Source organism: Lepus europaeus, chromosome 13, assembly GCF_033115175.1.
Source record: "Lepus europaeus isolate LE1 chromosome 13, mLepTim1.pri, whole genome shotgun sequence".
Lineage (NCBI taxonomy): Eukaryota > Metazoa > Chordata > Mammalia > Lagomorpha > Leporidae > Lepus > Lepus europaeus.
Window position 1 is genome coordinate 20,729,741 of NC_084839.1, and position 27,759 is coordinate 20,757,499.

General features: G+C 55.4%; 1 protein-coding gene across 2 annotated transcripts in view; it reads left to right on the forward strand.

Moving 5' to 3' along the window:
- Nucleotides 1-27,759, forward strand: part of KLHL29 (kelch like family member 29) — a 280,541-nt gene that overhangs the window by 156,746 nt on the left and 96,036 nt on the right. For both annotated transcript variants that reach the window (XM_062209026.1, XM_062209025.1), the window contains exon 3: nt 2,999-3,328. In XM_062209026.1, coding sequence (XP_062065010.1) covers nt 3,044-3,328 — 285 coding nt within the window. In that variant the 5' untranslated portion in view covers nt 2,999-3,043. The remainder of the gene's footprint in view (nt 1-2,998; nt 3,329-27,759) is intronic.

The window sequence follows — 27,759 nt, forward strand, 5'->3', positions numbered from 1 at the left end:
GAGGAAGGACCAAGGGGCAGTGCCTGGGCTGAGTCACAGAAGCCAGGCCTTAGCCAGGGGCAGGGGCAGACCTCATTCCTGGCAGAGGAGCAACACGGGCTTGGACACCAGGCCGAGAGAGGGGACATATGGTTTGCAGAAGCCGTGAGCTGTTAGGAATGATGGTGTGGCTCCTCTGGGGCTGCATGGAAAGCGAGGTATGCAGGACCCCGGGTGTCTGCTGGGCCACCCAGCAGAGGCAGGACCTGGTTCTCAAAGAGCAGATGGAAAGCAGCAAAGTAAAGCATTGCGATTGCATAGGAAAGCCACTTGGGCCCTTGGTGGAGAAAGGGTCAGGAGGGCAAGCTGGGGCGGGAAAATAAGCCGAATAACCTGCCAGGGGGAGTGAAGGAAGGAAGTGGCTCGGTGAGCGGGGATGGTCGGGGATAGAGACGGGAGGGCGGGAGGCAGAGTGCAGCCTAAGCCAGGTGGCAAGGTTTAATAAGATTGTGCACCACAGCACAGTGGGCGCCTATCCAGATGATGCTGAGCAGCCCAGTCTGCCCTCAGACTGTGGTTCATAAGGATACGGAGTCCGCTTCTTCCCACCCTCTTTCCCCATGTGAATCGGTGGCATCGTCAGAGGGGTTCCTGGGTGTGAAACGTGAAGTTCCTCCCAAGGTTTTGTTACCAACGTTATCAGACTGGGTAGCCCATCGGGCAGAGAGGATTCTCCTGGGGTGCTTTTCCTGGGGTGGTGGGGGGAAGGCTGGGACCAGCTATAAAGTTACTGGAGGTATGGGCAGGGCTTTGTAGTGTAAAATGCGGAGCTGCTTCCCAGGCTGCTACCTGCCCCTCTGTAGGTATCCGTTTTCCTTAGGCCCCTCTCACACAGGCTGATTTCTATCTTCCTGCCTAGCAGCTCCAGAGACAGAGAGGGAGGCAGATTTGAGCTGGAGCAGTGGGATCTGAGGCCCCGCTGTGGAGCAGGGGGATGAGGATGGAGCTGGAGAGGTGGGCTGGCTCTCCCTGAGAGAAGGAATTCCCGAGGACGGTGTCTAGGCGAAACAATGATGAGTTCATTTGGGAGCTGTGATGGCTGGGGCCTTGGGGACAGCCAGGTAAGCTGCAAGCAGGCTGTGGGACAGTGGGGACGGTGCTCGAGAGAGAGGAGGCTCAGAGGTGCAATCCTGGGAGCCATCAGTGAGGAGGAGGTGCAGCTCACCCAGGGAGAGTGAGGGAAGAAGAGGAAGAGATGCAGCCCCAGGGAGACCCCAGGTTTGCAGGATGGGCCTAGGAGTCTGTAGAGGGCCGGTGGGAAAGGGGCTGGGAGAGAGCTCAGGGCCGTGGGAAGCACGGAAGAAGGGCCCAGAAAGAGTGAGATCCACCACACATGCAGGGGGGAACCGAGAAGCACACGGGTGTGACTGTCCCATTGGGTTTACCGAGCAGGTAGTCCACGCCCTCAGTGAGGGTGGACCCATGGAGAGGCCAGAGCAGGAGCCACCCAGGTGCAGGCTGCAGAGTGAGCTGGGGGAAGGAGCTGGCTTTGGACAGCTCTCAGGAAACTTGGTTGCAAACGTTGGTGGCATGATCAAGGGAGGCATTGATTTTTATTTCTTAAGCATGCACTATTGAGTGAGGTGTTTTGTTTTTGTGTGTGTGTTTTTTTTTTTTTTGAAACAAGCATTTCTGTGACATTGTGGAAGCTGGGAGACATTGTGACGATGAAATAACTGGTCCAGCTGCAGGGGTAGCGGTCAGCTGTGCCTCGGGTGGGCAGCAGACTCAGCCCAGGATGCAGGTTGAACGGAGGTCTGCTCCATGCACCGGTGCAGAGCACAGTGGTTCCCAGAGCCAGGCCAACCACACAAGCAGCACCTGGCAACTGGTTGCCCTGGGTGGGTGCCACTCTGGCTCCACAGCACACAAAATTAGCCCCTGAGCATGGATGTTCCAGAGTGCAGAGGGCCAGGCATTAGAGGTGCTGTTAGCGCTCAGTGGGCTGTCCACCAGCCAGCAATGGCCGAGATGGGAAAGGCACTCCCAGCCCAGCCTGGAAGTAACTGGAGAATAAAAGGAGCCAAAGAACACCAATACTGTCTGGACTGTGGCCGGGGCTGTGGGTGTGATGCGCAGGGCAGATCCCCGGCCTCAGTGTCCCATCTATGCCCTGGCCTTGCCAAGCTCTCTCCTGTCCCGTGGCCCCTGCCTCTGCTTTCCCCACCAAGGGGCAGCCAGGCCGGTCACGAGAATGCCACCTGGGGTGCAAGGGCTCCGTGGTGACCCTGGGGGCCTCCTGCCCAGATCCTCAGGCAGCCATGTGGGGAGGTCTGGTGACCAGAGGCTGGGTCTGGGGTGCCCCCAGTGGAGCTGCAGGGTCGTGGTTAAGAAGGGGAACTCAACTCCCAACACCTTCCCAGGCCAAGCTCCTGTGCCCCGCCTTCTCCAGTTTCAGACCTCTGAGGCTCACTTATTCCCAGGAAGTCCCCTCAGCCATGGGTGGGGGCCAGCCCTGCCCTTTCTCCCCCCCCACCCCCCCACCCCCGCCATGCCTCACAGGAACTGCAAAGTGCAAATGAGTATTACGTGCAGGGCCTTGAGCACCAGGGAGTGGGCCTGCACACGTGGCTGCGATTTCCCTGGAGGAGTACATGGCATCATCTTTTTTTCATAGTGGGGAGTAGGAGGGAATAAAACCCAGGCCATTACTCAATTGTGCTGCTCCGTGTCATGCAGGGCGCTCTGACGTGGCCCCTGAAAATGCGTGGCTTTTCACCACAGCCAGGTTCAAAGCCTTCCTCCTGCACACATGCCACGTGCTGTGGACAAGTCACTGATAACTGGGAAGTGAGTAACTAATGACAAAGTCTCTGCAGGTTTGCCATGCCTGGGACTCGAACTCGTGCCGCGACGGAGCCCAGAGAGGGGACCCAGGGGCCCCGTGGCTGCCAACCGTCCCCACCCTGCAGCACCATGGTGTGTCTGACCCGCCATCCTCTCTACTCTGTGCCTGCAGGTCCGGGCTCTGTTCCCCTGCGAGAAGCCGCCGCGGCCCACCGAGATGTCCCGGCATCACAGTCGCTTCGAAAGAGAGTACCGGGTGGGCTGGGACCGGCGCGAGTGGAGCGTGAACGGCACACATGGGACCACCAGCATCTGCAGCGTCACATCTGGGGCTGGGGGTGGCACAGCCAGCAGCCTCAGTGCCCGGCCCGGCCTCCTGCCGCTGCCCGTGGTACCCTCCCGGCTGCCCACGCCTGCCACGGCCCCGGCTCCCTGCACCACTGGCAGCAGCGAGACCATCACCAGCCTTGTGGCCAGCTCTGCCTCTGCGGTCACCACGAAGGTAAGACCTGGGCTCCTCTCTGGGCAGGAGCTGGGCGCCAGTGACGTGGCTTTGCAGGGAGATGCCAAGGGGCAGTGAGGGGCCAGAACGGCTCTCAGCCTCCCCATCTTGACTGCAGCACTGAGGGGGTCTCACCCTGTGGTCCCCTCTGAGCCTCCCAGTGACGCTGGGAGCACAGTCCTCCATCCTCCCCACCCAACAGTGGAGGGCGGTCCAAGGCCACAGGGCCCATCTGCAGTGGATCCAGGACTGGCACTATCACAGGCCTGCAGGCAATCGCTCCAACCTAGGGAAAGGCGGCTACAACCTAGGGAAAGCTGCGGTCTGTGTTACCCAACTGGCTGTGACAAAATTGTCGCAGGGCTGTGCCTGGCTTTGAGCCACGCTGGTCTCCCTGGTGCTTGCTGCTCAGAGCGCCTCAGGCCTGAGCCCTGGAGGGCCAGCCGCTGGCCACAGCAGGAAACCCATTCATCCTGGTCCAGGCTGCCTCTGCGTGTGTGCCGTCCATTCAGTGCTGCCTCCCAGGAAGCCTGGCCAGGCCAGCCTGCGTGTGGGAGCACACGTGTGCATGTGTGTGTTTGTCTATGTGTGTGTGTGTCTCATCTTTTCTTTTCCTGCGTTCATAAAAGTTGCCAGAGAAATGAAAGGCGAGAAGCCCCGGCCCGGCCATTGTGAGTGGCTGTGGCGCTGGGCGGCGCGCTCCAGGTGTGCGGTGCCTTTGTCGCCGTGGTTCTCCAAGGCCCCTTTCAGCGCTGCTGCCAGGGAACGTCCGAGTGTGCCGGCCGCAGAGCTTGGCCAGGCCGAGACAATGGAGCTATTGCAGGCCGGCGCACAGCACGCTGACATCTCACCACAGCGCCTTATTGATTTATTTTCCTGTTATAAAAACGTCACCCCACCGAGGCGGGCAGGGAGGGAATGGCGGGCAGGGGAGATGAAGGATTATTTGGGCATGCTGCCCCCGGCCCGGCCCAGCCCAGCCCAGCACACTGCTCCCCCTGGGCGCCAGCTCCCAGCACTACTCCCGTGCCGTGACCTCTGTCCCGTGGAGCCAACCCTGGCCCACCAGCCACATCTGGCGGGAGCTCTCGGGCATGGCAGGCCCTGGGGCTGGGCACTGACAGCTCTGGGTGGGAGATGGAGGCTGGATTCGGGACACCCATTTGCTGGTGGATGCCTTTTTTTTTTAAGGGACAGCGTCAGGCTGCTCCTGGGGGCAGCTCTCCGGCTGTGCCAGGCAAGGGAGGTGCAGGGGACTGAGTACCCTCGGCTCCCCGGTGGAGCTGCCCTGCCCGCTTGGCTCCTGCTTTGCCCCAAAGCAACTCGGCAGTCGCCACGCCTCACTGGACAGGCCCCAAACCACAGCCACGTGGGAGGACTGGAACCCAGGCTCAGACAGAAAACAACAGCAGGACGAGGCCTGGGGGCGGGGGTGGGGGTGAAAGAGAGTTCAGGCTGCGAGCGCAGCCAGCTCCTTGGTGTGTGACGACAGAGGAGTAAAATTCCATGGCCGTCTCTCGCCCATCTGCAGCCCGTCTCCTTCCTGCAGTGGTTTGTTGGGTGGAACGGAAGTGCCGGATTTCACCTTGGCTTCCTAGAGGTGCTTGGGAGGCCAGCAGCCCACGGCAGCTCCACCCAGGACACAGCTGCTCCATCTGGGCCACCCAGAGGCCTGGGTCCCAACCTGTGTCTTGCCCATGCCAAGATCACATCACTTGCAAGGCAGGCCCAAACCCGGGTACCTGGGTCTCTTACCCTCGGGGAGCTCACAGGCCAGTGAGTGACAGATACGTGGCCTGGGCAGTGTGACCAGGGGGCCTGCTGCTGTTGGAGTTATTGGCAGAGGAGGGTTTGGTGGAGTGGATAAAGCCAGACTTGGAAGACGGGCTGCCTGGATTTGAATTCCAATCCAGTGCTGGCTAGCTGAGTGACCCTGGACAAGTCACCTAACCTATCAGGACCTCATGTCTGTAAAATGGGAACAGGAAACAGTCACAGGGACTGCGTGAGTGAAAACAGGTGCAGAATGCTGAGAGCAGAACAGAGCCTGCCAGTGGTCAGTCCCACCCGGAATCTGTGGTCACTCCATGCCGCTGTCACCAGATGCAGATGGGCTGGGCGTGGGGCCCAGCGCTGTCCTCTGTATGGACAGGGTTCATTTCCAACCTTGCCAGGCTCAGGCTTCCAAAGACAGGAGCCAGAGTCCCGGCAGGCAGGAAAGGACGCTGTGTTGGGGAGGTCGGGGCTCAGGGCTGCTATGGGGAGTAAGGCAGCTCGTGCGCCCCCACATGGAAGGAGAGTCAGCAGGAGGAACGTCACAGCGTTCCAACCTCAGGGCCCTTTCCTCAAAGCAAAGCCGGGCGCCCACAGAGCTGGCCCCTGCTCTGCGGAAGCGGGGAGGGGCAGAGCGGGGAGTTCAGCTGCCCCGGAGTCGGATGAAGGCCTGGCTTCCTCCATGAAGGGCTCACGCCCTGTTTGGGCCAGGGTACCTGCGGGAACTCTGGGAAAGGTCCCCCGAGAAAGGGGCCTCAGGGCCAAGGGCCAGCTCTCAGGCTTTAACGCCCCCTCCTCGGCTGGGCGGGGAACAGGGCGAGGGCCACGTGCTTCACGGGTAGGTGACAGCCCCGGTATCCACGTCCTCACCCCTTCCTCCCAGCCCCGGGGCCTGGTCCCAGCCCATCCCTAGAGCTGGGACTGTTCCGCCAGTCCCACGGGGACAGCTACAGCTCCCCAGGGTGGGAGAGGCTGGCTGTGCCCCCTGCGGCCACTTAGCAACAGGCTGACACTCCTCTCTGTCACTGCTGCCCTCAGGCCTGAGCTGATGTTCCCGATTCTTCGTTGTCTGTGGCCAGAAGAGTTCTTGCATGTCTTTGGTGCAAGCGCAGACTCCTGAACCACAGAGGCTCCACGAGGGTCCAGCAGGCTCCCCTTCCCCGTCCCTCAACACACACACGCACCCGCCTTGCTCAGACCAATAGACGGTGTCCCCCCGGGTTCTGAGATGGGGAGAGAGACCACGCCATCCAGCTGCCTCAGGTGCGCAGTCAGAATGGCATGGCCCAGAGAAAACACTGCTGGCCGAGGCCACCGAGTAAGTTAGGACCAGAACCCCCCGGGCCAGCTCCTCCCCGCACCCAGGCTGCCTTGCGGAATGCGCTGTCCATGGTAACCGCGGCCGCAGCCTTCTGCTAACTCCTTCCTCTCAGCTACCTGGCTGCCAGCAAACAGCGGGTTTCCCACCAGAAAATGGACACATTTGCCTCTTGTGGGACACGTGGGAAAATTTAAGCCAGCTACGTCAACTCAGAGCGGCACAACAGGTGACCACTTCAAGCTCTTGAGTCAGACGGAACTGGGACGGATTGAATCCTAGCTCTGCCTCTGAGCTTCAGTTTCTTCGTCTATCAAATGGGAACACCATCTTCCTCTCGGGATTGTGAGGATTGGCATGTGTGGAGAAGCTTAAAACGGTACCCTCCGCTGGGTAAGCAATGAAACTCCATAAAGCTGTGTTGCAGAGTTAGCATAGGCAGCGGGCATTTAGCCTAGCAGCTAAGAGGCCCCCGCCCCGCGTCGCAGTGCCTGGGTTCAGTTCCTAGCTCCAGCTCCTGACTCCAGCTTCCTGCTTCTGTGTACATGAGACACAGCAGCTGCTGGCTCCAGTGCTTGGGTCCCTGCCACACAGATTGAGCTCCTGGCCCAGACCCGGTTACTGTGGCCAGTAAATGAAGATCTCTCTCTCTCTCTCTCTCTTTCTCTCTTTCTCTCTTTCTTCCCTCCCCCCCCCCCCACATCTCTCAAAATAGAAAAAAAAAAAAAGTAGATTGCTTCTAACCAAGTATCCATATGTTGGTAGGGGAGGGAGGCAGACAGACACCCTGGTGGTTGGTGCTAGGAAAGGTCCCCGTCCCCTTCTGATGCCCTGAGAAGTGGGACAGCACACGCCTACCCCTGCCTGCCCGGCCCCTGGCTCTCTGGCTGCAGCGGCAGCTGCCTAGCCAGCAGGTGCTGCTGAGAAGCAGAATCCTGACCCCAGCACCGGCCCGTCTGTGGGATAGGAGGGGAGCACGGATGCCCGGCAGTTGCTGCTGCGTGAAATCTAAATTATTCTCAGCAAACCTGCTTGACAGATGAAACAGAAAAGGGACGGCTTCATAAAATGCAATTTTGTCCCTGCAAGAAGGGAGCCTGCAGAATCCTCGCTCCGTCCGCACCGTGATTCCGGGGCTTTTCTTTTGCTGTGGTCAGGAGCACTCATGCTCAGACGTTCCCGTTGTCCCTCTGAGCTAAGCCTGGAAAATAAATCTGACAGCAAAGCGAGCAGCTCAGCCTGTGCGGAGGCCCAGAGAGGGCCAAGAGGGGCCGTGAAATCGGGGCTCTGGCTCCGAGCACCCCGGAGCTGCTTCCTGACCTTTGAGAGCCTGTAGAGCTGTCAGGCTGGATCCTTGTCATCATGGGGGGGGGGGACTTTAGAGACGCAGCCTTTCCTGTGGACCCCAGCTTCTCTGGAGAGAGGCCTTCCCAGGGGAGAGTGTGTAGAATTTCCATAGAGATCCTGTGCAGGACAGCGAGGCCATGGGAAACCCGACGTGCGGTTCTGGGACCTGTGAATGAATGAAGGATGCCTCTGCCCACTGGGAATTGGTGAATGAATGAAGGATGCCTCTGTCCACACCCCTGTTCCTCTTCTATTGATGTTGATAATCAAAAGCCATGGGTGGGCTCAGTGGGGAGAATGGGTCAAGCCCTTTTCCTGGGGAATTGTCAGACTGTGCGTGATTTTATCCCGAAGTCATTGCTTGCTCCATGAACAAGACTTTGTGACTTCCCTTGTGATAAATTATCAGCCTCCAATAATGCATTGTGAGGTGACCTGAATGTGTTAGTACTGAGCTAATAATAGCTTTTACCTGCACTTTTAAGTCACAGTTACAGTTTGTGTTGTATCTTCATTGGCTTCAAACCCATCTGCCAATCACAAAGTGTGTACAAAATTGAAAAATGTCGTTGTTTCCAAAGCACCCATTATAAAACCTACAGCTTGGGGAGGGTAGACTTGATGGCCTCAAACTTAGAGACTTTTGATAAAGGGGGGCACAACAGGGAGAAGATGATGTGTTTCTCCACGTTTGTCAGAAATGCACCATGGACAAAAAGGCACCTATGGATTCCAAAATGAAGAAATCCGAAGACATCGTGCCTGGCGTCTAATGTGTCCATGAGGTAGCTTTCTCTGGCTAAAAAATCACCCCCAAAACTTGGTGGCTGAAGGCCCGCACAATTCCGTGGGTCAACACTCAGTGATGGTCTGGGCTGGCTCAGCTGATCTGTGCTGGGGTCTCTCATGTGTCTGTGGTTGGCTGCGGGCTAGCCAGTGGCTGGATGATCAAGGATGGTTTTGTTCACACAGCCAGGTTGGGCAACTGTCGGCCAAGATGCCCCCTGTTCCCACATGGCCTGTCACCTTCCATCTGGCCAGCTGAAGACCATTCCCATGTTGGTCTCGAGATTTCTTAAATCCCATCAGTTACAGCAAGTGCATGACAACGCCAGATATAAGGGGAAGGCAAAGCTAACTCCTCATGGGGAGGAGGTGCTGTAAGACCACATTGCAGAGGGGCAGGTGTCTGGGGGTGGGAAGGATCTGTGGCATGTTGGCAGTGTACCCCCTCAGTATTCTCAGCACATGCGCCTACACACAGTCCTTCACACCAGCTTCTGGCCAGGGCTCACATGTCTGAGAGAAAAGGGATCGGCGGGATCCATTACTGCCTTCACACAGCCTGGTGTAGGAATTGATAGGAGAGAGTCAGGGCTTAGACACACCTGCGTTACACCCCATCTGCACAAAGCACTGGTTAGGACGAGTCCCAGGAAGACAGCCAGCAAGCACTGTGTTACCAGGGAGCAGTCTAGCCAGCTGCCCTTGGAGGCCTTACGGGTGCATGGACCTAGGAGTACCCACCAATGGCCAGGACATGGCTGTCAATCAGACTTGTCACTGCCCGGAAGTGGATGGAGTGGGACACTTGCCGCAGTATGGGCAGAAGGGCAGATGTTAAACTACTGACTTAGAATTGAGAAATCACCCCCAAGGAGACCATGGACTCTGATCCCAGCATTTCTCCCTATGAGAATTCACATGGGAAAACACATTCTATCTGGAAGACTTTCTGATGAGCTGAGATTGGGAAAGGGAGCCAGTTACATGCAATGCAGAATCCAGTAGCCAGATTCGAACGGCCTGATGCCTTTTTCTCCCTAATAGGATAAATCCCGTGTAATTCCCAAAAAGTCCTTAGAAGGCCCTCTTCTTAAATTAAATTAGCTTTTCTGCAAACAGCATCATTCAAGATGAACATAAATCTACTTCTTATTCCGTTCTAATGGTTTTCTCTGTTTCATTTAATTACTCATGCTGCAATTAAACAAATTTTTTTTCCATCGCAAAAGGACAGTATTTTAGCCACATTATGGGTTAAATAGGCATTACAGAGTGAGTCTGGATGTCTCATCACCATTTATAACATTGTTTTTTACAGGGAAAGTGTGTTCCAAAATCTAAACAGCCAAATTACAAATGAACCTTCAGAACCCAACCTATTTGTTAACTGGCAACTATGTGGGATGCTAAAAATAACTTGGGGAAATATCCAGGGCGAGCTTCCCCCACCTCAGATCATTTGCCTACCATCAGCCCCTGCAGAGCAGGTTTGATGTCAGGGAGGAGCCAGACCCTAGCCCCTAGCCGCTAGCCCCTAGCCCCTAGCCACAGCGTGACTCTCTGTCAGCTGCCTGCCTATCCCTCTTTTTTTTTTTTTTAAGATTTATTTGTTTATTTTGGAAGTCAGAGTTAGAGATAGAGAGGTCTTCCAGCCACTGGTTCGCTCCCACAGGGCCACAATGGCCAGAGCTGGGCCAAGCTGAATCCAGGAGCCTTCTTCCAGGTCTCCCACGTGAGTGGCAGGGACTTGAGCACTTGGGCCATCCTCCACTGCTTTCCCAGGCCATTAACAGAGAGCTGGATAGCAATTGTACAGCCAGAACATGAACCAGCGTCCATACAGGATGCTGACATCACAGGTAGAAGCTTTAACCTGTGGACCACAACACCAGCCCCCAACCTCTCCCTCTTGATTCAAGTAAGTCAACTGCTTTCTCACCTTCCCTTCACTGCCGCCTGGAGGCAGTAGGTGAGTGCTCTGAACCTCCTGGCATCAGGAAAAGGAGGCCCTGGGCTGTGGCTGGAGTGAGGTGCGTGAGCAGGAGGCGGGGGTCACGCGCACCTGCCTCTCGTGCCTGGTGGCTACCACGGTCCCTTAAGGGAAACAAATGCTCCTCCGTCGGCCACTGGACCTGTCCTTGCTAGGTCTGCTCCTGAGGCTCCACTGAGGTCCACTTTGCTGTCCCTGTCCCCTTTTCCCACCCTCTTTGGCAAGTAGTGCTTCGTGGAGCTGTGGGTGGCCAGAGGCCCTCCGGACTTTCTGCTCCACTAACCCTGTTCCCTCCTGGGCTCCCCTTGCCCGGGGGCTCCTGCAGAGGGGCTGGTAAGAGGAGCCCATCACAAATCGTGCTTTCCAATTTGACGGCTTCGTTTGAGCCCTTCAGACTTGAAGGACCGGGGTCAGAAAGAACAAACGTGAGAACCCAGCTTCCTAGGTGGCCAGGTCCATCAGGAGCACCCAGGCCCTGCGTCCACCATTGGCTGTGAAAGGTGGGCCGGCCCCTCCCACGCTGATGGTCTCTCTGCTGTGTGAGACTGACTCTCCCAGCTCAGCGGCCAGCCTGGGCCATGGCTCTGAGGCTCTGTGGTCACCTTGGTGACCGGGGAGCAGCATTTTCCTGGAGGTCAGCAAGACTAGAGGCCCCTCATAGCACAGGGTGCCCGTCTTGCAGATCTGACCCAACTCAGGGCCCAGCTGACAGGGAGCGTGATCCAGGTCCTCCATCTGCTCCTTAAAGGTCAGCACTGGCCCTGAGGCTGGGACGGCCCCTCCCATGGGTGAGTCAGCAGTTCTCGCCACCATGGGGCAGCCAGGCCAGGGACTGTGACTGTGCCGGGCCTGACAGAGCCTCGTTCGTGTCTGTAGCAGGGGCTGCTGGCTCTCTGTTCAGCATCCACTCTCCCTCTCCCTTCCTCAGGGGACCCCAGTTCTGTTAGGTACCCGCCTCCCACACTTGGAGCCCCAGCTGGGATTCTAAGGATCCTAAACCAGACAGGGTAATCCCATTGCCCTCACCCAGCATCGGTTGAGGAAAGGGTCATGTGACCCAGTTCTGGCCAATGCGATGTCAGGGCAGCCCAGCCTCGGAGTTTCTGGAAAACTCTTCTTTTGGAGGAAGAGTTGTGAGAAAAGAGGAATCCATCCTGTGGACATGTCGGGGTCTGGGTGGGACTTCTGTCACCCCCAGGCCGCAGGCCTGAGGGGAAAGTCGACACCCCAGGAATGCGTAAAGCCAGAGAGTTCCAGAAATAGAGAACTGGAAGCATCCTTGTCATGGGCACCAATACATTTCCTGGTTGTGTAAAAAATAAATAAAAAACAGCTGTCTCGGTTGTGTAGCCAGCTCCCGAGCAATAGCCGTGGGTGCCGCCTTCCACCTCCCAGACCTCACATCTGTTTGCTAAAAACAGCTGCAGGGACCTTTGCAAACACCTCTCGCTATTAGTCATTCATCCCTGCACGCGCCACTGTGATGGGTTCTGCCATCTGTGGCCTCCCTGAACACCAACACCAGAGCAGAGCCTACTGCCGCCAGGCTCCTGGGCTCTGTGGGCTTGTGTTTCTGGCTGAGGGAAAGCCACCAACACCCTGGGTACCTGAGCCCTGAGGCCTCTGGAGAGTTTTACCGCCATCACCCACTTTAGCCAAACCACAATTCCCCAAACCCGAGGACCCCTCGTGCCCCAGGACTTTTGCACTGACCACTCCCACTTCCTAGAATTTTCATTCCTGCTTTTGTATGCCCAGAAAAGCACCTGTACATTTCATAACTGAGCCCCGTGGTAGAGGGAAAATTGGTTTTCTGCCATTATTTCTGCTATTATTATTTCTCTTTAACACTTTATCACTTTGATTTGTATCCCTATTCTAATGCCTATCACGCTTGTCTTCTGTGGTACTTACTCAGTTTCACTGGTTCTTGTGAGGCAGGAACTCCCTAATGTGGGGTTGGGGAGAAGAACGCTTTGAGGTCATCCTCACCTGCCTGCTGACTGAGCCAACAGCGTGGAGCGGCCGCCCGTGATTTCTGTGGGTGCCCGTGCTGAGGGTGACAAGCCAGGACCCATGTGGTGAGCCCAGGTGGCACCCTCATGGGTTCGCTCTCGGAGCCTGCATCCAGACGTGATGTGGGAAGTAGGGTTTTGCAGCATCAAAGCTCTGGTTTAAGGCCCTGAGTCCCTTCTCATCTCTCCCAAAGCATTTGAAGCCCCAGGACCACACCCTTCTTCAGATGTTCATCTTGTCTCCAAAGGTTCCTCCTCCCTGCCCGCAATGCCCTGTAGCTTTCGCATTTGTTAATTTAGTTCGGGGCACCCATGTAATGACTTTTTCCCAAGCACTTCACCAACACTCACCTCTGTACACCTCCTTCCAACCCTCTGAGATCATTATTACTATCCCTACTGTATGTTTAATCATTTTATTGAAATACAGTATACAGACCAAGAAATGCACATAAGTACAGATAAATGAGATTTTTCCTCTGACCATACTCATAACCAACACCCAAATTAAGAACAAAACATTACTAGAATTCCAAGAGTCCTCATTATCCCCCCATTTGTTTTTTTAACATGAGAAATGAGTATGTTGTTATTTACATGGTATGATTCAGTGAAACATATTTTAACTGTATATCAAATTATGTGACATTCACACACTCTTTATATTCTCCAAATATATTAACTACCACAAGTAAGAGAAAAGGTGATATCTGTCTTTCTGGGCCTGGCTTCTTTCACTTAGCATAATGATCTCTAGTTGCATTCATTTTGTTGCAAATGTCAGGATTTCATTCTTTTATATGGCTAAGTAGCATTCCATTTTGTACATAAAGCACATTTTCTTTGTCCAGTCATCAGTTGATGGACATCTAGCTTGATTCCATAGCTTAGCTATTGTGACTTGAACTGCTATAAATGTAGGAGTATAAGTAACTCTTTCATATGCTGATTTAATTTCATTTGGCTATATTCCCAGGAGTAGGACAGCTGGGTCATATGGTAGATCTATTTTAAACTTTCTGAGGAACCTCCATACTGTTTTCCATAATGATTTTATGTATTTGCATCTCCACCAATAGTGTATTAGGATACCTTTTTCTCTACATCCTCACCAGCTCTTGTTGTTTTTTGATTTTTAGATGATAGCCATTCTAACTGGGGTGAGGTGAAACCTCATTGTGGTTATTATTTGCATTTCTCTGATGGCTAGTGATCCTAAGCATTCTTTTATGCATCTGTTGGCCAATGGTATTTCATCCTTTGAAAAATGCCTATTCATATTATTTGCCCATTTCTTATATGGTTTGTTTGTTTTGTTGTTGTCGTGTTTCTTGAGATCTTTATATAGTCTGGGTAATGACATTTTATCAGATGCATGGTTTGCAAATATTTTTTCCCATTCTGTTGGTTGCCTGGTCACTTTGTTGTTTTCCTTTGTGGTGCAGAAGCTTCTTAGCTTGATGTAATCCCCTTTGTCTATCTTTGCTTGTACTTCTGGGGTCTTATCCAAGCAGTCTTCACCAAGGCCAATCAATGTCTTGCAGCATTTCCCCTTTTTTTTCCTCTACTAATTTGATGGTTTCAGGTATTAATTTTAATTTAAATCCTTCATCCACTGTGAGTTGATTTTTATATGGAGTGTTAGATAGGGATCTTGTTTCAAACTTCTGCATGGGAAATGCAATTTTCCCAACACCATTTGTTGAAGAGATTGTCCTTTCTCCAGAGAATGATTTTAGCTTATTTGTCCAAGATTAGTTTACTGTAGATGCATGGATTAATGTCTGGGATTTCCATTCTATTCCATGTTTATCTCTACTTCAGAGACAAGACAGACTCAGTACCTTGCCCAAGATCACTCAGCAAGATTGGGCAGTCTCGCTCCAGAATCCCAGCACATACAGCTCTGCAGAGGCCCATCTCAGAACAGCTTTCTGGAAAATGTGTTGAATAAGCAACTAGGTGAACATTCAGTGAACATCTGTCCCCAGTGCTAGTGACATCACCAGAGGTATAGCTACAGGCTCCCCAGAGAAGCAGTTTTGCTCAAGAGTGGTTTGAAACAGCCACAAATATCAAGACCAAAAGGAGGGCAGGATTACGGGGTCCAGCCCCATGCCTCCAGCTGTCTTCAGTTTCCCCCTCCCCCTCTCTCCTGGTTTCTTGTTTTCTTCTTAGACACAGTAGTGAGTGGCTGGTAGATCCATCAAGGGCTGCTTTCAGGCTTCTGAGTTCCATCCCAGAAGGGCAGTCTGAGTACTCAGCCTGTCCACAGGTATTGCCAGCATGGGCTTGGATATACCCAAGCTCCAGAGGGTGGCTCCCTCTGGCTCGGCCCTCAGCACTCCTCAGTGGATTTAAGCCTGGACTGGGAAGGGGAGCTGCAGCAGTATCACAGGCCGCCATCGGTGAGCGTCAGGGTCAGCGCGGGAAGAAGGAAGCAGTCACTGTGGGTGTGTGTTTGTCTTCAGCCCCCTCCCCACTGGATGCCTCCCAGGATGGCAAGGGAGGTCATTTTAAGGAGGCTCCTTGGGGTGGTGAGAAACACCCCAGATGAGGGCAGAAGAGGAGTTCAAGGCCCATCTCTACACTGACCTGCTAAACCGCCTCAAAGCAGGGTCGTCACATTCTACCTATAAGCTGCAGACAAGGATGCCCACTGCCCCAAGCCGCTCTGAGGTCTAAATGAGACAGGCAGGCCAAAGCGCTGGATGAAAACAAATGCCCCGATTCACACAGACTGTGGGTCAGAGGTCACCCGGGCTGGAGACCAGGATGGGGAGCTGTTGCTTAATGCGCGGAGTTTGTATATGGGGTGATGGGCACACCCTGGGACAGTGGTGATGGTTGTACAATGCTGAATGGAACAAAGTATACGCTTGAAAAGGAAAAAGGGCAAATTTGTGAGAGGTAACCAAGATAAACAAAATAGAAATCAAACATATATTTTAAAAAATAAATCCCACCGTGGGAAGAGGGAGAGATGGTACCAAGTAACTTCCTCTGAGAAATGGGGACACCAATCACAGTGACGCGGATGGGAGCTGACCAAACACGGCTCCTCCCCCAGCCCCACACGAGCTTCACTGGGGTGAAGGGGAGGAAGTTCTGAGGGGTGGATGGGGCGGCCTGGGAGGGCCTCCTGGCCGGTTGTGAGGCTGGTGTTGTTCAGGAGGGCCCACCAGGCCTCACCCCAATCCGCAGGCGTGGAAATGCTCTCAGCTCTCCAATCCGTCCCTCTCCCAACTGCAGCAACCCGAGAGGCTCTGGGCTGCCCAGCTGCCAGGTCACCGCTCGGCACATGAGCAGGATGGCTCCCGCGGAGGCCTGAACCACTGCGGGAGTGGGCTTGGGGCCGATTTCCCTGGCACCTCTAAGAGGTGGGCAGAGGTGAAGCCTCGGCTGTCCTGGCACAGGTAGATTACAAAGCCAGGACAAGGCATCTCCCTGGGACAAGCGTGCATATGAACCCCATGCACCCAAAAGCCATCCCAGGACACACGTCACTTTCATCTGCCAGCCAGCCAGCCCCGGGGCAGGGGGGAGGGGCAGGGTGGGCACACATCACTTCTTCCAGCCAGCCAGGCCCCGTGCTGCATCCTTGGGGAACTGGCCCTTTTTGTCGCCATGGTGTCTGTGGCTCGTGCTGGTGGAGTGCCCCCGCCCATCAGCTGCTGGTGTCAGTGCCACAGTGACCCGCCCCTCATCCCAGGGAGGTTAAATCCTGCCCAGGGTTAATCAGGCAGCCAGCAAAGGGCTGTTGGGCTCCAGACTTGAGCTTGTGACCTCCCCAGGCTGCTACTCGGAATGCAGAGACACGGGCTGCCTCGAGGCCAACACATGCCCGGCTTTGAGGGTGAGTCTGATTCACAGAAAGATTCACCTGCTGGAGCTCCAGAACCCAGCCCGGTCCAGGAGCCAGGCCGCCTGGGCCGTCAGAAATGTGCTGAGGGCGTGATTTTTATTCCCCGACAATATGAGGCTGAGGAGACAGTACTGGGCAAAATATATTGTACCCATAATTCATATTAATGGGAATTCAATAGTGGCAACTTGTCATCTGCTGCGATTAGAAGGGAGTGTTGTGAATATTGTGGCAGAGCGGCATTAAGAAGGCTTTATGAATTAGATTGCACGGTGCCACAACGTGTTCCTGGTAAATAACCAGGGAAGAAACTGGTGCTTGGCATTTGGAATTGTCCATTTTGGGGAGCCCAGCAGTTCGCTCAGCAGGCTGATGGGGCCCCGTGGCCCTGACTGCTCGCAGAGCCACAGGAAAGCCTGCCCCTGGCAGGTCGGAGGCTCTGCAAGCTGAGCAGGGTACCTCCTCCTCTCAGAAGTTAGCAAGTGCCACAGCCCACGTTTTTCTTGCAGAAGCTTCCAGATAAGCTTGAGTCTCAGCCCTTCAGTGCCTGCAGCTCTGGTTTCACAGTCGGGCCTGGGGGGCCAGGGGGGCGACATTGCTGAGTCAGCACCAGCCGTCCCACTGCCACTCACACATGCCTGTGGCCCTCTTGGTGGCAAAGACTTGAGTGCTCACACACGGTGGTCAGGCAGTCGGTCAACACTAGCAGCTTCGTCCCTGGCGGAAAAGCTTCGACCAGGCAACTGCACCTGCAGGTGGGCTTCTTGGTCCTGTTGCTCCATCCCACCTGCTGGCTATGGGGCCAGACCCAGACTCCAGGCCGGAAGGTAGCTGGGAGCTTCCCAGGATGCCACACTACAGCCCCTCACCCTTTAACTCAGACCCTAGTGTCTCTGTGTGGCCCCGTGAAAAATAAGTGGGGCTTCCTGTTTTCTGTTAGCAAACCAGGAATGTGGCTTGGAGCAGAGGAGCGGCTGCCTCCGCCAAGGAAGATCTGAAGGAGGTTAGGGAGGAAGCGCCTGGTCTCCACCTGCCCAGTAGGTCTGAGAAGAGCAGGTGGACCCTTGGGCTGCCTCTGGCTTTGCCTGCTCAGAATCCCCTCTGTACCTGACCCTGCCCCATCCAGAGACCCCAGGGACTCAATTCTCCTATGACCATTGCCAGTGTGTTTGCAGTTCTGAAGCAGCTGCTCATTGGGAAGTCATTAGGAGTGTCCCCTGCTCTGGGACTTCCGGTGTGACTTCTGTCCATGGCAGATGGCATCCAGAGAGAGGAGGAGGTTTCTGTGTGTTCGAGAGGCATCAGGGTCAAGAGATTCCTTTATGTGCAGCGTGGACCAACCCTTTGGTTAGGCAGCCGCATCTGTCAATCCCAGGTGGGCTGTCCATGGCACACCAAGTCCATCACACGTCTCTTTGTCATCACTGTGACGGGGTCAGGAGCCCGGACACCAGGTTTAGACGGCGCAGGGTTGAACCTTGACTCTTCCATTTTCTCCCTCCGTGATCCGCAGCAAGGTGCTCCCTCAGAGCCTTGGTTTCCTCTTCCATGGAATAGGGTCATAGCACAGTCTCGTGGTTGGGTTGCGGGGGAGAGTAAATGAATTAATAATGTAGAGCACTCACGGCAGTGTCTGCTGTCTGGGACGGACTCTGTTATTATGATGCGTGCATTGCGTGGCCTTCTCCTGTCCACTTTTCTCTCTACATCTGGAATGCAGGTCCTTGAGACAAAAGACCTTGTGTTCTGAGGTTTGAAATTGCCAGCACCTCACACTTGCCTGTTATATGCTCAGTAAATATGTGTTGAACGATCAAATTGAATTGTGGGTAGACGGTGTCGTCATGGAAATCCACTTGCCTTGCTGAAAAAGAGCTGTGTGCTTTGGAAAACCATGTTCTGCTTTTCCACAGAATTGTATTGTCACGTTTCAGGGCAGCTCTGTGGCCGCCCTGGTTCTTTGTGGAGCATCTCAGTGGTCACTGGTCAAGTCTACAGAGAAGTTAAATACATGTTGAAATGTACGTGACACCTTGATGACCAAAGGAACCCCAAAGTCAGGCCTTTTGCTAAACGATCGCTTGTTCTCTGTGAAATGAGACGTCCCCTAATCCACCCCATGATCTCAAATCCAGAGCTGTGCGCCCTGGGCTCCTGCGCCCCGCCCACATTCCGTGGGTTGCTGGTTGTGGTGGTAGTTGTGTTTTTGTGGCTGCTCTTTGCTTTGTTGTGTTCCACTCTGTATGGCGGGCTGGGCACTGTGCCAGGAGCTTTGTGTATGTTGTCGCAGCTCTGACAACAAGCCTGTGTGCTAAGTCTGCCATGACCCCGTTGACAGGCAAGAAAACTGAGCTTGCAGAAGCCGGGGGACTAACTCCACTCTCGGGCTTGTAAGTGCTAGAAACGGGACTTGAACCCAGACCTCCAACTCCCAGGTCTTTTCCCTGATCATCTGGACGCCCTTAGCTGGCAACCAGGGGCCCCAACTATAAAATGCCCAGAACTGGCCCCAAGCCTGCTCCTCCCTCTGCATGGTTGGTTCAGGAGCCAGGCCCACCACCTGCCCTTCAGTGCCGCCCACTGGGCACTCCCCTCATCCCGTCCACATCACCGCCTGTCCCATTTCCCGAGTGCATCCTTTCCCTCCATGTCCACTTCCTCTGCCTTAGTCTGGGGGCCTGTGGTGCGTCATAGCTCACGTAGAGGGTGGAGGCAGCCCCTCCTCCGAGCCTGCTGCCTCTTCTCTGCGCCCTCCCTCCCCCTCATGACTGCTTTGAAAACATGCAGTTACTCCAGACCTGCTCTGAAGGGAAAGCAGCTCAGGCCCTTGGGACCCCCCCACCGCCGACCTCACCCAGCCTGACCTGTCTCCTCTGCACCCCCGCACCCCAGCCGCAATCAGCAGCACACCCCAACTCGGACGCAAGGCAGAGCAAGGCCTCAGAGACAGGTCAGCCTTGGGTTCACGGCACTGGTGAGCTGCTGAACCGTTCTGTGGCCTCACCTCCCTCGTGGGTAACATGGGGACAGCAATAATACCACGTTCGAGGGGTTACATGTGAGTGAAGGAAATGCCAGGTGAAACACCCACCCCAATATTAGACAGACAATACACGCTATTGAGATACAGCCTATGGGATAGGAGTTCTGCCTTAAAAACAAACTCCAAGGGACTTGTCTTTTTAAAGAAATGAACTCAACTCTGAAAAAACGGGAAATGCAAGCATTTAGCCAGGGCGTCTTGCTGGCTCGTCTCGTGTCCTCCCAGCGTGAAGTCAGTGCGGGCCCCACCACCCACGCCCTGCCTATCCGCCCACCATCTTGCACACAGCTTGCTCCTCTTTCGTTTATTCACTCAACAAACAGTCATGCTTTGTTTGCTTAGAAGCGCTTGCGGCCCGCTGGTTCCTTGTTGGATAATGACCCATTTGTGATGGAGGCCAGCCTGAGTCACAGGCAGAAGCAGCGGGTCCCCCTTACACTGTGGCCACACGCCCCAGCCATGGCCGTGGGGCCCTGCAGAATCCTCATGCTAGCTTCTTGTTGTGCTGATGTTACTTCCACAGGCAGGGAGACACAGGGAGATCTCCCGTCAGCTGTTCCATCCCCCAAGTGTCCACAACAGCTCAGGCTGTCCCCAGCTGTAGCCAGGAACTCAATCCAGGTCTCCCACACGGGTAGCAGACAGCCAACTACTTGCACATCAGTGCTGCCTCCCAGGGCGCGCAGGAGGAAGCTGGAGTGAGGAGGGGGACCAGGAATTGAACCCAGGTACCCTGGTGTGGGATGCACATGTCTTAAGCACTGCACCACTCGCCCACCCCATGCTGCTATATTTAAGCGCTCACATTCCACTTCTGAGCCACCCTTGAAAAACTCCCAAACCGCAACTGCTCATTAAGTGGCGGGCTTCTGATTACCTTAAGGGGAGCTTGTCCTCCAGCTGGGTCCAGCCTCTGGCTGTGGGTTCTGGGAAGCAGAGGCCTTGCTCAGTTCCCTCCAGCCTCCTGCCTCCTGGGAGTCCCAGCTCCCAGGAGTTTGCTCATCAGGGCCAGCCACAAAAGGAGAAAGAAAAATCTTTTTTAGACTGGAAAAATAGGGCTGCCGCTGTTTTATGGTGCTGTGGTTTATGGTTTTCAAACATTTTAATTAGTTTCGTTTTTAATATAAATACACCCTGATGTTTTGTGCAGGGAGGGCACCGTTCTTAAGATCTCAGAAATAAAGTGGGAGAATGACAGATTGGCTATTAAAGCGTCACACTCAAATGTGTTATTATTATTATTGTTATTTAACATTTCTAAGTGCCAACTCTGAGCCAGGAGTGGTGATGAAGGGTGGGGGATGGGAAGGCCCTAAGGTCTCTAGTGTCCCAGGGGACTGGCCGGTGAGACTGCCCTGCCCCACGGGGACTTCCCAGGGTCCGCTGTCTGGTTTGTAGCTGAAGACACGGTTGGGTGGCCCAGGCTGTGTGCCTGACCCTGCACTTGACATCTGTGACCCTGCTGGGATTTCTGCTTGCACCCCACCTGGTTGGGAGTTGAGCAGTATTTAGGGATGCGTACCTCCAAAGGAGCCCAGCTCAGCTCCTCTTTAACACATTCAAATTGGTGAGAAAACAGGCTTTTACTTGCAGGCACTCTCTATGTAGCAGCCCCCAAAATACAAGCCCACCCGGAGCCTCTGAAAGACCACCTTTGGAAAAGGGTCTTTGCAGCTCTGGGTAAGGCACAGGTGCTGAGAGGAGAGGACCCGAGGTCAGCGTGCACCCCAACTCCAGCGACAAGTGTCTATAAGAAAAGGAGGAGGAGGCGACCCGCAGAGAAGGGTGTGTGAAGGCAGAGGAGAGGCTGCAGTGGGGCCGCCAGCCTGGAGCCCCGGGAAGCTGGAGGAGGCTGAGGAGCACGCTCGCCGCGAGCCTCTGGAGGGAGCATGGCCCTGCCAACTTTGGCCTTGACTTTGGACTTCTGGCCCCCAGGACTGTGCAAGAACAAATTTCTGCGGTTCGAGCCTCCCGCTTTGCAGCAGCCCTGGGGGACTAATCCACTCCGTGGAAGCGTCCCCTCCCGAAAGGAGCCCTCCTGAGCGGGGCTGGCTTCTCGCAACAGACCCTCTTGATGCTACGTTGACGCCGGGGCTGGCTGGCCTGCTGACCTCCTGTCTACTGAGCTGAAATGCAGCACGGTTGCACCTTTCTCCCCAGCGTCAAGAGCGCTCTCATGAGTTTCCCAGCGACCACCTTCCTGCTTCCTCTAACACACGGACTCCAATCTGGAAAATCGAAAGGGCAGGGAAAGTGAGAAGCTAAGTTACTCCCCTGTCCCTCTCACAAGCCACAACTGTGTCCCCTGGAGACAGGAAGGGCTGGGCGCACTGGCCACACACGCCACTGTCTACACAGAGGCACAGATGGATGGGGGAGAAGATTTTTAATGTGGCCCCCATTTAGCGTTGAATTGAAATCAGGCCTCTTGCTTAGCTGGAGGAAGAAAAGGGGAGTGGACGTTGCCTGCTGGTCACTCCCCTCGCAGAAGCCTGATCAAATTCACGGAACCGTCGGGGAAACTCTTGCAATCAAGCCACGTAAAAGCTATGTGCGCTAACACTCCCCTCTTCTCAGCAACTGGAATTCAGGAGAAAATTCTGTTTGCTGTCATCTCTGCTCTCTCCGCCTCATAATTGAAAAGAGAGGCGTGAGGCGGATCCATGAGCTCGGCCACTCTTGCCCCGTGAGGCTTGTGTGTGCGCTGGGTTAGCTCTAGCAGGTCGTTTTACAGAGTTACCAGGAGGAACTGGTCCCGGGGATCCAAGGCGGGCACTGGGCAGGCAGAAGGCCTTGGCGCACCCACACAGCAGCCTACAGGAAGCTGAGCCCAAATGTCACCAGGGCTTATGGGCCTATTTCAGAAGACGGGAGATCCCAGGCCGGCTCCAGCCGGCCTCCTGGGCCTGCAGTGTTTTCCCCAGCTGCTCCCCAGAGTCTGGCTATGAAATTAGCTTGCAGCCCACTTGTTTACCCAGCTGCTGCTAACAGCCCAGTGCCCACACCGGGGCAGGCGTCAGCCCTGCTCAGAGGATATTTATTCTTGAGCCGCCCGAGGATTAGAAGCAGAGCTGGGTCCCGTACTCCTGGAGACAGGCCCCACCCCCACCCACATGTGCCCCCTGGAGGTTAGAATGGCAGAATCGCTGGGTGCAGAGAGGACCTACTTTTACCAAGTCCTGGCAGTGTTCATGCCGGTAATTTACTTCGTGGGAGTGAGTTAACGACTTGAGTTTCATTTCCCTGGAGGAACTCAAAAACAGCTTGAGTTCACGGTGTCCCTACAAGCTTTTAATGGCTTCAGAACCCCATACTGGCAGTGCTGGAGCAATGAGGGGACAGAGACACTCGAGGGGCAACAGCACGTGTCTAGAAAGTTCCACTAACCTTCTAGACAAGGAGATTAAGCAGAAGTCATGGCTCTGGGTTCAAACCCCAACAGCAAGAAATGGCCATCAGAGAGGGGTGTGTGTGCGCATGTGCACAGGGCCACCTAGCGGCCTCCCCCACCTCTAACACACAGAATCTGAATGAATGAAGGAAGGAATGGGCGAGCTCCAGTGGCCTCGTGCAGAAACGGTGCCTGCCAAGGTCAGGGCAGTTCTCCCCAGCACTCAGCAACATGGCAGCTGAAATCGGCATAAGAAAAGAGATAGATTACAGGAGGTGGAATCCGTTACTGAAAGATTCTTGGAGTCTAGCAGTGATAGCTCCAGCCCTCTGCTAACCGGGAGATTTATGTGACAAGATTATCGATGGTATTAAGCACATTTAGAAGAGAGGATTATACCTACTTCTGGGTCAGTACTGTGCCCCCAAGCCCAGGTCTGGCCAGGGTGTTAACAGATGGGCCGCCGGCTGCTCAGAGGTGAAACCAAACATTTGGACCGTCACAGGGAGAGGGCAGGCTCGGGACGATGAGTTCAGTGTGGGGTGGCCAAGTTCAAATCCAAGGCAGGGATCTGGGTTTGGGTCTCTGCCAAGTCGTAGGAAAGCTCCGTTCCCACCAGCTCCCTTCTCCCCCTCCCCCGCCAGCCTCCCCAGATTTTTGGCTTGGTGAACTCCCTCACCATGGCGGGACCCATATGTAACTGGAAGCAGCAGGATGGTGTCGGGAGGCTTCGAGGGGTGACAGGAAGCAGCCTGCGCCAAGCCCACCAGCCACCCTCCCAGAATTGAACTTAAGCGCTAGCAGCCTCTTTTCCAGTGGCTCCAGCGAGGAGGCAGTTTAAAATTAGACCAGGCAAGGACTCGGGGGAACATGTTGTTGGGAGCCGTGCTCAATGGCCTTCTCCAGGAATGGCTCTGATGGTCATGTCTCATCTCTGACATTGGCGCCTGGCCAGGAGCCAGGACCATGAGGGAGGTGAGGGGGTGATGGGCCTCCATGGAGGCTTAACTGTCAAGGGACACCCCCCTTCCCCACCCAGCTCTCGGAATCGTCCCATAGCTCCTGCAGTGGTGAGCAGAGCTTACATTGAGTGTGATCTCCAAAAAAGACTACCTTAAAAAAAAAAAGCATTTGTGTTAAACTATACATCACGAGAATTTGCCATTCTGAAGTGCACAATGCAGCAGCATTTTGTATGTGGTTGTGCAGCCATTGCATCAGCTAGTTCCAGAATGTTCCATGATCTCAAAAAAGACAGCCCATGCCCATTAAGCAGCCACTCCCCATCTCCACCTCCCTCTAAGCACTGATTTTGCATGGTAAAGGTGACAAGATGACTGGGGGAAGTGTCCTCTTAGCCAGCACAGGAGAGGGAGCGCCTGCGCTTGGGCTGTCTGCTCCCGGCAGCCTGCGGCCCTCCCGGCCCCCTCAGCACACTCCGGCGCTGGTTCCATGTGTACGCATTCTCTGTCCCCCACGACGCTGCCAGTGCCCCCATCCCCGCTGTGACTGAGCTCCTAGCAGCAGCTGGTGAGCCTGGCCTCAGCCACGTGTGTTAGCCGAAAGGATCTAACAACCAGGCGCCCGGTAGCCGCCACGCCACTTCTCACCGTGCGGGGAAATAACTCTTTGTCTTCGTGTCGTTGTACTTTGGATCCCTGCATAGAAAGAAGCCGGACCCGAGGAGGAAGGAATGGTCTCTCCTGCCGCTGCTTTTAATTAGATGCCCCGTGTTCAATTGCGGCCGTTTTGCACGGTGGCTGCCTCTCGGCATGTCGGGGAGCTCGGGAGATGCTGTTCACCAGCGCAGCCCCGAGTTCCTTTTATTTTCTTTCTCTTGATTTTCTTTCAAAGGCCAATTTGCTTCTCCCCCGCCCCCTCCCCCCAAGACATTTTGCTTTTCCCGTTGCCGTTTGTGAAGATCCATGTGTCTAACAGGGCTCCTGTCCCCAAGGCTTCCTTCGCACTAATCACTGCGGGTGGAGGAAGACTTGAGGATCCGTGATCTCGCCTCCCACGCAGGAGTGCAGTCCCCCTCCCCAGTGCTCAGCACACCCCACCCCCACCGTGGTCTCCCTGGAGCCCCCTTGCCCAGCTGGGGAGCCCCGCTACTCCCTGGTGGGACCTGGGAAGATCAGAGGCTCAGATGACAGAGCTTGGCGCCCATTTGTCACTCCATCCAGGGAACCCGGTGCAGTGTTAACAGTCAGGCCTGGTCCCGGGTTTCATGAATATTTTAGAATGTTTGCTGGCAGAATTCTAACCGTGCTGTGTCCTCCACGGTGTACGTGTCACCCATATTCCAGCGTTTAATCGCAGCTTTGGGGGAAGGAAGCACCACTTTCCATTAGCTTCCTTTATTATCCTAAAACAGGCCGGCTAAGCTGCTCCGTGTCCAGGGTCTAAAGTCTGTGTGGTCTTTCTCATCCTGGCTCCACTCCGGCCCCCGACGCAGAGGCAGGGAGAGAGGCTTCCTTTTGGCTGGCTGATAATTTAGGGGCTGGGGAAGGAGCGGCTGGGTGGCAGCCCCGTGGCGACGTTTCCCTGCCTGCCTGCTCCGTGCTCATGTTTTCTGCCCTCTGCTCAGCCCAGCCTGCCTGACCCCTGGGGCCCCCTGGGGCCCACCTGTCCCGTCCTCGCAGTGGCCTGCAATGATTCTGGATGGCCCCACCCTCTCCGTGCACTTTGGGCTCGCCCGTGCGTGGCGAGTGTCCTGACGACCCTGCACGCACCCCCTGGGCAGAGGCAGGGGTGCCTCCTCCTCCCAGCCTCCCCACCGTCTAACCTGGCCTAAAGCTGCCCTCCAGGCAAGCCTCCGGAGGGAGGCCAGCTTGGTAAGAGGTAAGCCCTGGGCCTCTCCCTCTGCCCAGTTGGGAGCAGGTCTTAGCACCCTCTCACAGCTTCAACGCACCCCCTCCTACCTGCTGCCAGGCCCAAGGGTGCTCCGCAGGGGCCCCCACCTGCTCCTTGAAGACACCCGCCCTGGCCACCAAGAATCTGTTTTCTCTTCCGTGTGGTTTTTCTCCAAACTGACACGGCAGTGCCTCTGGGCCTGTGCCCCTGGCCCGCGCCCCAAGTAGCCCGCATCCAGAGGGGTGCATCTTAGACCATGGTCCCAGGATCCTGGTTTCCCATTCCCATAAGAAGTCCGGCTCACAGGCAACTCAGACACTGCCTCTCCCCTAAGCAGCGTCCATTGATTCCATGTCTCCAGGGCCTCAGGCTAGATCTGCGTTTTTCCTAAGCTCCTCTGGACTTCCCACACTCTGAGGCCGAGTCTGGCCTGGAACTCCCTGGGCAGGCCTGACACGACCCCAGGAGACAGTGTCCACACACTCAGGGCCTGACACTCTCAGGCCCTGGCCCCCTGCCCCACGCACACCTCACACCAGAGCCCTTGCTTTATGTGCCTGTCCCCTGGCCATGTTCCCCGGGCCCTCACGCTTTCTGCTCGCTTTGTTTCCCGCCCACCCGGTAGGGTTGGATGCGTTGAAGGCTCTTAATAAATGCCTATCGAATCTAATGCAATCACATTGCTTTATGGAGGCAGGAAAGACCCCGGGCAGCATTCGTGCAACCCGTTCCTGGGCTTGAGCCTGGCCAGCCGCCGGAAGACACTACACCTCCCTGGTGAAGGGAGTATTGATTCTGCTGTTTGTTTTGCAAGGAGGCTGTGCCCACTGGGACCGCCAGACCCAGTGCAAGTGAAACGGAAACCCGTGAAGGAGGCTGCGCTCCCGCAGCTGCTCTCTGGGTCAGCCCCAGGCGTGTCCAGCCACCTGCCAGGACCCAGATCCTCAGGACCAGGGTTACCCTGGAGCCCCGCCCACCTGCCCAGCTCAGCTGGGCTCCCATCATTTGCCGGCCACCTTTTCTTTTTCTTTATTTTTTTTAAAGATTTATTTATTTATTTATTTATTTGAAAGGCAGAGTTACGGAGAGGCAGAGGCAGAGAGAGAGGTCTTCCATCCGCTGGTTCACTCCCTAGGTGGCTGCAACAGCCAGAGCTGCACCGATCCTAAGGCAGGAGCTTCTTCCTAGTCTCCCATGCAGCTGCAGGGGCCCAGGAATTTAGGCCATCCTCTACTGCCTTCCCAGGCCATAGCAGAGAGCTGGATGGGAAGTGGAGCAGCCAGATTCAAACCAGTGCCCATATGGGATGCCAGCACTGCAGACAGAGACTTTACGCACTTTGCCACAGAGCCAGCCCCTGCCGGCCACCTTTTCCATGGGAGTCCAGAGAGCCATGCTGGCCCAACACCCCAGGGAGCAACACACAGGGGTCAGCAGACAGGAGGCCCATCTGAGACCTGCAGGGAGGCAGGCCTTTCCTCTGTAAGAGGAAATAGGAGGCGAACAAAGATAGACCAGCTCAGTAGCCATGAGGGTGCTAAAATCCAGCACCTCAGCTCCCCAGGGCGGTGCTCCCAAAGGTGGGACCCAGGGCCTTGACAGGGGGTGCAGGCCTCTGAGAGCACAGGCCAGGGGAGGCTGCCATGCACAGTCGCACTGAACAGCTGTCGGCATCCATCCTGGGTCCTGCCAGACTGTGCTGACTTGTAAAGGCAGCTGGCGCCCGAGGAGAGCCCAGCCAGTCCTTCTGCAGGGAGCCTGCCCATTCAAAATCCTCACTTTCCAAACAAAGACGCGGGCCCAGAGAGGGCAGGGGTGTGTCCAAAGTCACAGAGCACCTGCAGCAGGGCTAACCATGAGGCTGGGTCTCATGCCCCCAGGTGCCTCCTGCCCTGTCACCTTTGCTGCTCTAATCCCATCCCACTTTACTTGCCCTGGCACCCAGCTTAAAGGTAGCATGGTTTTCTGCCTGTCTCCAGGCAGCCTTCTAAATTCTGCTTTTTCTGGAAGGCCCCAGGGTGAGCTGGCGCTCCCCCTCTCTCTTTGGCCC